The sequence below is a fragment of the Falco naumanni genome, chromosome 1, assembly GCF_017639655.2.
Source record: "Falco naumanni isolate bFalNau1 chromosome 1, bFalNau1.pat, whole genome shotgun sequence".
In the NCBI taxonomy this organism is placed as follows: Eukaryota; Metazoa; Chordata; class Aves; order Falconiformes; family Falconidae; genus Falco; species Falco naumanni.
In genome coordinates, this window is record NC_054054.1 from 97,552,751 (window position 1) to 97,566,484 (window position 13,734).

Consider the following 13,734-nt stretch of genomic DNA (forward strand, 5'->3'; position numbering starts at 1 on the left):
CTTGGAGCTAAACCTGGTTTTCCCAAAGTCTGAGATTATTCAGAGCTGGGTTACGGTTTAGCTGAGCTGAAGAGGGTCAGAATACAGGAATAAATTGGAAGTGGGAACGATAAGGAGTTCATAAACTCTTTTATAGTATGATAAATCCCAAAGCAATCTAAACAGGCATGGGCCATGTAAGCCCTATGATATCCCCATTCTCATGCTTTCTCTGTGCTGTTGTGCAGACTGGCTGGCCTCAGCGCCCAGTCCAGACCGACACTTGTGCTGGGAAAGGGGAGAATGACTGAAACTTTCCGGGAAATACCCAGCTAGTCCAACTCTGGAAGACTGCTTTCTTTGTGTAATATAAATCCTATTTTAGGATTCTGTTTTTTTCTTTACAATTCAATGGTTAGTCAATGATGTTTCGTTCAGCAGCTAATGATGGACACTGTTCTTTTACACACACAAGACCAAAAAGGCTGTACAAAATACCATTTGCTTCAGGCTGAATATATATGTTCAGCTAACAAGTGATGCATTGAAAATGTAGTTCCAGTGTATTAGATTCTGTAATACCAGGACTTTCTATCATTTTGAAGAGCACAAGGGCTTTTCTTAGCTATGTTTTCAGCTTACTGTTTGCCAACTTTGTCATAAAACAATTTATAACAAAAGTATTTCTGTTTTATAATAGCTTTTCATCACTGGTATTTCAAAGGAGAAGATACACAAACACAGTGAATATAAAACTACTTCCCAAAATACCATGAAAAATAAGAGGCTTACCCTGTATTTCCCACCCTTGCTATAGCGGTGGCTTCAGGCACAATAAATAAGTAAAGGAGGAAGGTAAATCATTTCTGAGCAATAAATTCCACAGCATGGGAGCATAATGAGTAAAAGTGTGACCACCTAGTGCTTAATACCGGAATTGAAAGAGATAAGAGAATCCATGTGTTTGTCCCAAGGAATAAACAATAGCAAAAAGCAACAAAAAACCCCCAACAACAACAAAAAACCAAACCAAACCAAACAAACAAAAAAACCCCAACCAAACCCAAAACAAAACAACAAACACCAGCAAAAGAAAGAATTTATGGAAAGCTGGGTTTTAAGCCAGGCAAAATTCTGTGAGGTGTGACAACACTGCTGTCCTGTAGAAATCACTGCGATGTGTTATTTAAGGTCCATAGAAAGCTGTTCTATTGTCACAGGTTGTATTTTGCAAGGAGGACAGACAGGTAGTTAATGTGTCTAATGCTGCAGTTGTTTCTGTGGGGGAGTGGTGGGCTCACCAGTCTGGTGTGTTGCAAACTGAGTAACTGATGTCCTGAGTGACCTAATTTGGTTTTTTGGAAGCCCGATGTGGTCATTACATGACTAAATATTCCAGACTCTTGCATGAACTGTACGAGATTGAAGGTGAAATCATGGTCTGTTTCTCAGATGCAGAGGGCCTAATAAAGCTGTGAGATAGAGATGTGGGATAAGGTGGGGCGGCATTACCCAAGCAAAGAATCCTGAATGTGTTACAATAGTTTTGAAGAGACTAACGAAGTGATACAAATGCTATGGACAAAGGTGGAGGAAAGCTCTCCCTGCTGAGCTGCTACAGAATTTTGTTCCAGAACTGCCCTCTTATAAACATTTTGTGCTGCTTTCCTTAGCCCTCTGCAGGGTTTGACTGCTGCTTACAGACACGGTGCACAAGCGAGTGGTAGTTCCACCGCAGTCTCAGCAATGGCAGACATACTGTCAAGTTGCTGGGAGGTCCCACTCAAACAAAGAATTCACTAAGAGAAGTGACAGTAACTTTTAAATTGTACAGCACAAAAAAAGCTGTACAAGCATCTCACCTCGATTTAGTAACCTACACATCCAGAATCTTATCTTTTATGTGCAAGAAAATAATCTGCAGAAAATAACACAGCAGCAGCAGCAGCAAACATTAGTCTAATTGCACACACCATGGAACTGCATGTTTGTAGGGAGATCATGGCAATGCAGTTGACAAACCTGGATCTATTTACAGGCCTACCCGTGACAGCGAGGATGAAGAGGATGATGAGAAAAAAGGAAGAGGTTGTACCCTCCAGTATCAGCATGCCATGGTGCGAGTCCTCACACAGTTTGTAGCTGAATCCTCTGAGTTTGGAGGCCACTTGACATATATGTTAGGCTCTGAGTGGCAGTTTGACATCACTGACCTTGTGACTGATTTCATGAAGGTAGAAGAACCCAAGATTGCTAAGCTTCAAGATGGCCGAGTTCTGGTTGGTCGTGAGCATGGCATCACCACGGTCCAGGTACAGCCTAACACGTGTCTGCAGCTTCCATAGGCACAGTTCTGCATGCACACACACAATAGCTAGTTAGCTTACGAAATTAATGGCTCTCAGTAAAAAAGAAGCTGAAAAAAATTTACAAGCTAAACATAAAAGGAAGTTTGAATGGGTTTTCATTTATGCTATTTGCCACTTCCATAAAATACCTTTAGGCGAAACTTCTGAAGGGATTTATCCATGTTAATGTGATTAGCAACACAGTGAGATTTCCTGAACAGTGGAACTGGTTACATGATGCACACAACTAGTTTCTCTTAAGTGGGACCTTATGAACCTAACTGGTAGGAAATTATACCAAAGATCTGCATGCATCTTTATGTGCTGAAACATCTTAGAAAAATTAGTCCCTTTATGTTCACAAAATGAAACACAACAAATTAACACAAAAATAATCTTCAGAAATCTTTCAGAGTGTTCATGTTTACCACCTGTCTCTCTCTGTCTAACTTCATGCGTATTGCTTAATCAGACCAAAGGAATATAGGCACTGGGGCTCTTCTTACTGACTGCAAACATCCATAATGTTCCAGTACACTAAGTTTCCAAAGAAAAAAGGTACTTTTACGGCTCAGCCTCTTTCAGCCTAGAACAAATATCACAAAGAGGTCAAGGGATTTCTGCCCTTAAAGTGGCTCTCTCACTCCAGTGACTAGAAGAGCAGACGGCAGCTAGCAGTGATGGAGGTGGCTATGCTGTACATTTCTCATGTTAGTTTACACAAATCACGCCTCAGATATTTTGGGCTTGAACCAGCTGTTTCTGGCATCAGTAGAAAGACAATTGTCTTCTTTTGAGCATGTTAGAAACAAGGTCTTAGAGCAAACTGACAGAACTATTTCAGCCTTGAAAAATGCAGACAGGCACCCAGTGGGGTTTTCAAAGTCCTTTTGCAAATCTCACTTTCATTTCATTCAGGTCCTCTGTCCCTATAAAGGCACCAGGCCAAGTTCCTATCAGCCAAGCTTTGTACACTTATTTATTCCCTTATTGAGTTTCAGTGTTAATCAGTGTCTTACACTACGTCGTGTGCTATACTGCATTCATAGGAGGTTTTACAGACCACAGAAAAATGACTTTTTTAAAAAAAAACAAATCCATTTAATTTAATCTATACTCCATTGTTGAGATGAAGCTGCAATTTTGAAGTGATTGGTTGTTTGATTAAATTATTTTTTGTAAATAAAGTAATTTAGCAGCAAATGTATGTGATGTCTTGGGGGAAACCTCAATTATAGCTTATACATGGATGCGACAAACCCGAGATTAATCTGAAGCGTTACGCCGATTAGAGTCTGCTCTTGCTTTGCCACCCAGTTGGTTACTGTTTCATCATGCAGGGCATTTGCTTTCTCTTTTCAAGGTCCTGTCACCTCTTTCCGATTCCATCCTGGCAGAGAAGACAGTGATAGTTCTAGATGATCGTGTAACCATTACGGACCTAGGAGTGCAACTAGTTTCAGGCCTGTCCCTCTCCTTACAAATCAGCAAAGGAAATAAGAGAGCTATCGTTTCTACCACCTCTGCATATGATATCCTTCATACTCCGAAACAGGTATGATCCAAGATAATATATAGAATTAATTTATGTGTTTGTTGTGTTTTGTCAGAAGCTAGAGATAAACGACTTGCTGGAAATTTTAGACAGCACATGTAACGTATGACTTTGTGAAAGCAAAAATACATAGTGAAGGCTGTTCATCTTACTGCCAAGCTCCTACAGGGGCAAACACACACAGAATGACCATGAAACTCTTCAGAACGAGTCTGGAGACCTGCGCAGCACAGGGAAAGTGGCGAATGTGCTTGCGCATGCATAGTGCTGTAGGAAGCATGTATGTGCCACACGATGGGAAAATAGAGCTCAGCTGTGTCAGCAGTGGCAGAAAGCCCGTGCCGTAATGGTCTCACAAGTCAGCTCAACCAACAGGCCTTTTGGCTGCATGTACACAAGTTTTTGTGACCTGCATTGTTGAAATCTGATGAGTTTGTGCTTATTTTGAACCATATAATCGGAGGAATTAAATGGCTTTCGATGAGACCACAGAATAAATTACATATATCTTTTAAATTGTATTTATTCTAAAATTGAGACTGTATCACCAGAGAAAGTGTGGGGTTTTAGCACTAGAAATTTGCAGTAAGGAGGCAAATTGTTTTGGACAAAACATCCTTAAAAATGGCATTTTTGCCAGCGTTTCTGTAGTACCCTGAGAAGACTACAATCACTTTTTTATATTTCACATAATCTTGTATATTTGAAAGCATGATGGAAAATTTAAAAAATTGCATTGAGCTGTGTTCTTAACTTAGTTTGTTTCAGTGGGCTGAATGGGATCACCATCCCGACACGTAACAGCTCTGCTTGTTGTATTTAATATGGCATTAGAACTGCAGTGTCACAGAAATTCCCCAAATTAGGTCCTTTATAAAATTAATTAACCACAACTTTGGAAACATGATTATTTTCATCATGAGGCCCTGGCATTCCAAAGAGGCTTCTCACTTCAGACTGAACAAAAGAATTGTCAATATTTCTGTCAGCACCTTTTATTAAATTTAGATGACCGTGTCTTCAATAGCTCCCCAAGATGAGCTACATGCCTAACTGGCCTAGAGAACACAAACCTACAAGAAGAAAATGAGAAGCAGAGTAGACTTTTTGATTTTAAAAAAACCCCAAAGTAACCAACAACCAAAATAAACTGAAGTTAAATGGTGTATTTATTTTGCTAATGTCAAATAGACTTAAAACAACTGAGGGTCTGATACCTGCTCTCTTACCTTTCACGCTTTTTTTTTCCTCATCCTCTCTCCCCCCAGGAAGCCATAGTCAGTGCTTGGATTTTGTTCAGTGATGGGTCAGTGACGCCGTTAGATATCTATGACTCCAAGGACTTCTCCATCACCATCACCTCACTGGATGAGATGGTAGTGTCTACACACCAAAACCTTCAGTCCAAATGGCCTGGGATAGTAGCAGAAGGGGATGGTCAGGGACCTCTGATTAAAATCGAAATGGTCATCAGTGAGCCATGCCAGAAGACGAAGCGGAAGAGCATTCTGGCTGTTGGGAAAGGAAGTGTCAAAGTGAAGTTTGGTCAAAAAGATTCTGACCAAAAAGGAAGCACTAATGACATTGATGATGTGGATAGAGATTTTAAAAGCCATGCAAGCAATTCTATAGAGAAACCTGCAGAACAAGAGAGGACAGCACAAGAATGGTCCAAAAACCACGAGGACATGTCCAGTCACGAGGACAATGCAAACAAAAGCACAACTTTCATATCTCCTGTTGATCAGGAGTCCCTGGAGGAGGGCCAGCTCCAAAATAACCCAACTGCCTTCACAGGTTTCCCTACACAAGTAGAAATACCAGGAGAAAACAATCCCAGTGATCTCACGTTGACTTCAAGAGGATTAACAGATCTGGAGATTGGCATGTATGCCCTGCTGTGTGTTTTCTGCTTAGCAATCTTGGTCTTTTTGATTAACTGTGTGGCATTTGCTTGGAAGTACAGGCATAAAAGGTTTGCCGTGAGTGAGCAAGGCAACATCCCCCATTCCCATGACTGGGTCTGGCTTGGAAATGAGGTCGAACTGCTGGAAAACACAGTTGACATTTCGCTTCCGTCAGAGGAGTGCACTACCATGATTGACAGAGGAATGCAGTTTGAAGAAAGCAACTTTCTCCTTAATGGGAGTTCTCAGAAGACTCTTCATAATCATATCCTCAGATCTTCTGAGTACCTTTGTGAAAAAGAAGTTAAAAGTGAACCTATAAATCCTTCTGGGCCAAAGCAGAAGCGAGTAAAGTTCACTTCGTATACAACAATACTGCCGGAGGATGGAGGCCCCTACACCAATTCAATTCTATTTGACAGTGATGATAATATTAAATGGGTATGCCAAGATATGAATCTTGGTGATTCCAAGGAACTTAGGGACTATATGGAAAGACTGCAAGACAATATGTAAAACTACTTTCTTATGTTTGTAATCACCTTTATGCCTTCTGTTTATGGATGGTGGAGCAGTCAGTCCAGTCAGCAATAGGAACAAGACAGTCCAACCCTGGAGGTACTGAGATGATAACCTGGTATCACTGAGCAGGTACAAGAGGCTGGCTGAGGTAAATCTGTTTCACCACAAACCAGGATGTGCCCCTAAACAGCTACCTGTAGGTGTTGAAGGTGTCACACATGATGGCTGTTTTTGTATACTGCCTGGTACTAGCAAAATGCTAATACAACTACGCTCAGACTCAGAGGAGACTTCATTTGTTTGCCATCTCTCATGATAAATGGTAAATCAAAAAAGAAAGGGATATTTGTTTGCATTGATTTTTCTAGTCGTCGTCCTTTGTAAAGCACAGTGGACATTTCTTGCTTACAGCCTGAAACAAGGCTTACATTAAAAGGGATCTGAATGAATCTAATTTTATTGCCTATGTGCAATGCAGCCAAGTAGTCTTATTATTTTTTACAGATATAAAATCCCCCATGTGGTTAATTTCTTTTCCTGTTGTTTATGAATTTTATTTGACTTAGGGAACATTAAATATTTTCTTTGAAGCCTTTTTTTTTTTTCAGTTGTACCAAAGTGTAGTATGGTAATATTTAAAATGATTTAAGTTTTCTATTCATCTGCATCAGCCCTAGAGATACCTCCTTCCTCACTGATTATTGTTCTCCTTTCCATATGGGTATATGGGTCGTTAGTATTTGAAACATAGAAAGATATTAGAACTCTTACCGGGAAAGGGTTGTATCTTCTTACAGGGAACTGTAAATATAATAATAAACCCTGGAAAACAAAAATCAAGGAGTAGCCCTGGGTTTACTTTTGTCATTGCTAATATGAAAAAGTAACCTGCAACGAAACAGCACATACTTCAAAGGAAGATGCTTTGCTGAAACAGCAGCTTGGTTGACAATACACATTATTATTAGAATGAGAAAGTCAAATGTGGTATTGAAATGCATAGAATTCAAAGGAAATTGCCTAGCAAATAAGCAAAAACTTGGAGTCACCACTAATTAATACATTGATGGTAGAGTTTAGAAGGACAAAGAGGTCCACGCTCGGCAGCTAGTGCCCCAGACCCTGCCTGCAACATCTCTGACCATAAGGCCATTAAAGAAAAGGCTTTACACCATGTTCCATTACAAAAGGAAGAAGGAAAGGAAGGACACGCTGGGCACATTATAAAGTGACTAGTCCCACTTTTAACATGGAAAACACGCTGGAGATTCAAAGCTACCATTTCATATGCACTACGTGTATTTTGTTACTGAAGGGTGACTGAAAGAAGTTGAAAATTACAGTTCAAAAAAACTGAATCTACATAATACTTAACAAGACCAATAAATCACATGTTCTTGTGACATATCCTGTGCAGTAAACACAAGATGCAAATTACACCTGCCTTACGTATTGTAGTTCCCATCTTTTAGGTAGATCAAGATAGGATTTGAATTTGATCATTCAGTTCTGTTATTAGAACAGACCAGACAACCTTAACTATGGGAAGCTCTGCATTTGGATTCTAAACCAATACTGGGAATGTGATTAATATAACTACTGCAAAATAAGGGATTTTTAATGGTGAGACTAGAAAGTGAGGACACCAGGCTTATATAAGTGATTAGAGACTTATGTTTGCTGGCACCAAATCACGTAGTGAGGGGATGGAATCTGTTAAAATCTAATTTTAAGTAGAAAAAATAATAGAGCACAGAGATGCTTCTAGTTCATAAGGGATGCAGCCCTTGTGCATCAAATGAAATCTTGGCTTATTTAATAAATGTTCTCTCCTCTTTAAATGATCCACACCTTATAAGGAAATATTAATTCCTACTATGATCCTTATTACTAACAACATAAAAATTCCCTTTTAGAATTTAACATCTCTTCCCAACATGTTATTTTGTATTCGGCCCAACGATAATGCAGAAGTGTTCTTTGCACAATATTAAATGAGTATAAATCAACCACAAATAAATGTAGTCTTGAAATCAGAGGAGACATGCTGATGGTAGCTGCAGACCACAAGCAGCACAGCTGTCTCCATGAATGGATATCCACCAGTTCACCAGTGAAGCTGAGATCTCACAGCAGCGTACTGGACTCCACGACCTGTTTCTTCACTGTGGCCCCAGTTCAGCTAAGCACAGCAGCATATGCTGAACTCCATCCCCACTCAGTGCCACAGAAGCACACTGAGTGCCAGGGGACGTACAGGTGTGCTCAGCTCCTCTCCTGACTCATTAGTGGGTAATGGAAGCCAATAGCTTTATTTATTTCTTCAGGAAATTTACATTCAAGGGCTATGGCTTGGAAGACTGAAAATCACTAAGTCAGGGTGCTCTCTACTGTTGCATTGGGTGTCCTTGGACTTGCACCTGGGGCCTAATCCCCTCTCTTCAGAGTACCTACAAGTGGCTGTCTGTTCAGGCAGTGTGCTAGTGTGTGGAGGAAGGAGAGTCCTACATGCAGTGAGGTCACTGCTAGAAGCCTCCAAAGGAGCCCTCAGGCCTTTTCAGTGTTTACTTGACACGTGGTTTGCAAACCCCTGTGCTTTCAGGTGTTGCTGAAGACAGTTATAAACGCAGGGTTCCAGGACTTTTAGTGCTGGACCAGAAATACTTCCATTCTGGTGTTTAACTGAGCATGTACCTAAAATACACTGCGGAGCAGGGTGCAACTTGTAAGTAGGGTCTGTGTTCTAGTTACCATAGGGTGGTAAAGTCCTAGCTCGGTATAGCATCCGTCAACGTGGTCATGAAGTTCTTCAGTGGCTGAGTGTGGGGCTGCTTCAGAGTTGTGACTTTTGCAGCCATAGACATCATACTATCCTGAAGTTAAATTATATATCGCTATCTCAAAGTTAAATTACAACTACATCTTGTTAGAAAGGAGTACAGCCACTACTGGTGATCAGTGCGACAATGGAATTGGATACAGCTTCTCAGAAAAGAAATCTACAATTGCAGATTCATATGACCTTTTGTTTTTTTTCTATCACATGCTGTTACGTCCAAGTTCTTACATGGAAAAATGGCAATACAAAAACCAAAAGAAAGTGGAAAGAAAGAATTCTATTCTCAGTAAAACTGGGATAACACCAATAAAGTGGAATTATTGTGGCTTTATGCTGGTTTAAGAGCTTATGCTACATCTCATAAAATCAAAAGGAAAATAATTTACATGAATATATGTGATGCAAAATATAGTTGAGTTGATCTGTCCTTTTAAAATGAAATTTCTCAAATTTTAGTTTCAAAATGATAACTTACTTTAAATGTAAATAAATTTAGCTTAAAGTTATTTTAATAAAACACAATTATCTGATTCACCTAAATTTTTTCCAATTAGCCTTTTAAACTGAAGTCTTGTATTCGTGGAATACGTGATATTCCACTTTGCTGTTAAATGAGCAGCATTGATACATGGATAGAAGAGTCTCAGCTTTTGAGAATACAAAGCAAAAGTAGCCAAATGGTCAACAGGCACAATATGCATGTATGCAGGAAACAAGAATTGTCTGAAAAAGAAAACAGAAAGTACACTGGCAGATTAATTAGAATTACACTTCAGTAGGTGCCCAGGAAAGCAACGCCTATAATTTAATACTGAACCAACAGCACATCTTACGGCATGTCTAGAGAAGAGATTGTGAGCGATTTCTTTGCCTGCTAGCAAGGCAAGACAGTATGTAGCATCGATACATACAGCAGGAGACACCCAGGAAAAATTCTGTAAGCAAAGAGTGGATGAATGGAACATGGGGAATTCGTGAACTTTAGAAGTAAAGCTGATGCCAGACCCTCAGCTCCTGTTACCACAGCTGAGTGACTTAACGGCAGCTGAACACTGGCGTACAGAGAACGGAGAATCAAGAGCTGGGAGCTTGCACTGGCGCAGAACTTCACTCGTTTGGCCACCACACGCAGCCCAGCTCCACAGGGCTTGTCTGCGCCGCCTTTCTCATTGAAGTAAGAACTTGGGAAACCAGTGCCCTGCTCTCCTCTTGATGTAGAACCACATCGATTAACATTTTGAGCTGCTGTTTCTTAATTCATATTGGGGAATGTACAAGAAAATCTTACAGCCATACAACACAGTGCAAACAGTCCATTATGTGATGGACCCCCCAGTATTTCAAGGTAGAGTACCCTATGAATGAAATACCGATTTTTCATAGTGGATATTCTCTTTTCTGAAATATAAATCATGTGCACTACATTGAAATACACTATAGTGTATTGTGAAATGCATACATTAATTGCTGAATCTATAACACTGAATATGTATATACATCACCCCCAAGATATTTATACAATATAAGTCTTAGATGTATAACATACTGAATTCTGTACAAAATAAACTGTAAGTTAAGACAATGAAAGAGAACTTTCATATCTGTGTAATTTGTATGCTGATTGTTATTCAAGCCTCAGTTTTCATCTTTAAATGTGCCGTTTAAAAAGAATACTTATTTTCTATAGACAGATATCTGAAATAAAGACTTCACTCTTCAGAAAAGAAGCAACTGAAAGACTGTGAAAGAAACAGATTCTACTGGAGAAATAAACATAATGTTCATGTATTATTATTTTTTTTTTAAACTGACTAAACTATTTTGCATTTATACTGGTCAGGGTGATCTGCTGGTTGGGTTGAGGGTGATGTGCCCCAGCAGTGTGAACGGTAAATCAGCAGAATCACCAGCATATGGATTGATCACATGCCTCCTTGCTCAAAGCAGCACAAATGGCAGGATTATCTAGTCCAAGGGTTTCGCCCAAGTTCCCTGCAAGCAATGCTCCAGCCCTCTCCCTGCAGTGAGCGATCCCTTCCCAGCACCACGTGTGATGAGCAGACGAACACACTGAATGACCCCTGTCTGGCAGGGAGCAGTAGGGAGGCATGCTTGGATTTTAAGGAAAAGGGAACAAACTTACCCTGTCCCTTTAGCTCTCCAGTGTGAATCGTCACAGGTCAGATGTCTGATTCGGTGTTCTGAATTTCCTTCCATTCCCGTTAGAATAAGACAGTCTCAAAGTTTTAAGTGACTGCTGACCTCATCGCAAGAGCTACTGGCAAGTAGCTTGCTAATGCCAGGACAGGAAATTGAGCCTCAGTCTTTAGCTTTTGCTCAAGGCCTTGGAAATGGTGGCAGAGCCAGAAACACCGACTCTCCTGACACCTCCCACGGTAATCGGGCCTTCCATGGACATGGCAGTACTGGACAGCCAGCACTGAGGAGGCACCTCCATCATCCTGCTGCTGGTTTCAGCTGGACCACGTTTGAGATCTGACTGTACAAACTCACTGCAAAGGTATGGGCTGCCTTTGTACTAATGGGAGCAGTTTAACACCACCTGAATGGTTTAATGGTCACTATTGTAATTTCTAATGTATTGCAATGTGTTTTTATATAAAGTCAGTTGGAGAAATGGATTGAAAACTGTGATTTAGGAAGTTCCTCAGAGAACCTAAACTCCAATGTGCTTTGGGCACAAATTCCAGTCAGTCACCCTATGTTTTCTCAACAGTAAAATTAGAAACATTTTTCATAAATGACACCTCTTTTGTTCTAGCAGTTATATTTGGTCCCTATTTGACTATTATTATGACACCCTTCCCCTTAGCAGCATCTTACTAAAGAGTCACCAGTGGATCTACTTACACTGTGGTGCTCTATTCAGTGCAACTAAAAGTACCAGGTTAGGAGCTTTAACAGAAAAATAGTCCTTACAGTTATATTTTACACACATACACTCAACTGCTCAAAACAACTACCACAGGTGTAAATTTTAACTATCAATGTGTGTGCGCTATGTACCCAAAAATAATTACCTGCATTCATTTGGGAAAAAAAATAGCCCAACAAGTACAACTTTTTTTCCCTCCAAAAAATGTGAGCTCTCAGGATTTGGCAGGCCAAAGGCCCACACAGTGACATTTGTCACAAATCAAATGTGCCATATCCCAAAGGCTGCCTCAGTTAAAACTCCCACTGCTCTTGTTAGGAGCTGGACTGAGACAGGACCAGAGACAGACAATGACCCGTCAGGTTTGGAGCGGAGAGGCTGGGTTTGTCCTTGTGTTACACAAACCTGGACCCTGCTGTTCCCAACCAGTGGCACCTCCAAATGGAGCCAGTGTGATGGTGTCCAGTGTTTACATAACTGGTGACACATTCCATTATGTAGTGTTCATCAACTTTTTTTTCTTTGGTGAAATTTTCTTTGGTGAAAATGGAGCCAGTGTGCAAAATTAGCTATTAATTCTGCACCCTCCCAATGCAGGCCACCTAGCATAACTTCAGATATCTTCTTTTTTCTATTCCAGTGACCCATGTGCCCAGGGTCTGCAAAAGTTTGGTTACTGAGGGAATAAAATTAAGCTGTTTTATTGAAAGAGGCAGCTTATTTGAGAGATTAAAAGCAAAGTGGATGATGTTGTGAGACCTCTTCTGAGACTCTTAACATGTACCATAGTGTTACTTGCTTCCAAACACATGTATCAGCATAAGGGTTTATAAACCAATGCACATGAAGACTTGTGTGGTTCCTTCCAATAATCTTGGGTTAGTCTATTTAAAAGTCAATGGGCTCTGATGATCTAAAAAACAAGTAAGGAGCTCAAGATTTAGTTGAAATGAACAATGGATATTTTTAATCCTCCAACTTAAAGCTGTAAGCAAAGCAGAATATACTCCACTATGCTGTAGTAGTATCTGTAGGAATTTTTTTTTTCTCTACTCTAGCATTTAAAAAAGAACAATCATTGGCCAGAGGAACGAAATTCTGATCTCCCTGAAATCTATGACTGTTACAAAGCATTCACATTCATCTAGGTCTATCTATACTATATTTATAATTTATGCATTCATTACAAAGAATGATGCCATTGTACAATATATTGCCACTGAAACCCTACCCATTAGTTATTTTCTGTGCTCAAACAGCACATGGGTAGGAGTTACTGTATGCTGTGAGTAGGATATAAATTTGGTACCACTGCTAGCCAGACCAAATCCCACGGCAGTTGTACTGGCCAAAGTCTGACCCTAGCTAGTGGCAAAGGGAACACACGTGCACACCAATACTTAACAATATTAAAAGGTTCTCCTGCTTATTGTTCCAAACTTCCTTCTTCCTGAGTACACATGCCAGGGGAATTTATAGTGCCTATATATTCAAGTGTATGTTCTTTCTTCATAAAGTGAAACTAGTACTTCGTAGAATGGATTTTTGTATGAGTTTAGGTTTTGCATTTTTAGACGTGAGCTTGAAACACAAAAAAGTCCATTAAAGTCCATAGCAGTTCTTCTTGCGAAGGCATCCACACACTAGACACCCCACACTGATCAAGCTGTCAGATGAAATACAAAGTC

The 13,734-nt window shown here is 40.1% G+C and overlaps 1 protein-coding gene across 1 annotated transcript in view; it reads left to right on the top strand.

Annotated features, from left to right (window-relative positions):
- The window catches only part of TMEM132B (transmembrane protein 132B), a 258,420-nt gene extending 246,483 nt beyond the window's left edge, over nucleotides 1-11,937 (top strand). Inside the window, exons 7-9 of the mRNA XM_040611338.1 lie at nucleotides 2,018-2,291; nucleotides 3,691-3,882; nucleotides 5,151-11,937. Of these exons, the coding sequence (XP_040467272.1) occupies nucleotides 2,018-2,291; nucleotides 3,691-3,882; nucleotides 5,151-6,305 (1,621 nt within the window). The 3' untranslated portion in view covers nucleotides 6,306-11,937. The remainder of the gene's footprint in view (nucleotides 1-2,017; nucleotides 2,292-3,690; nucleotides 3,883-5,150) is intronic.
- The last annotated feature ends 1,797 nt before the right edge of the window (nucleotides 11,938-13,734 follow it).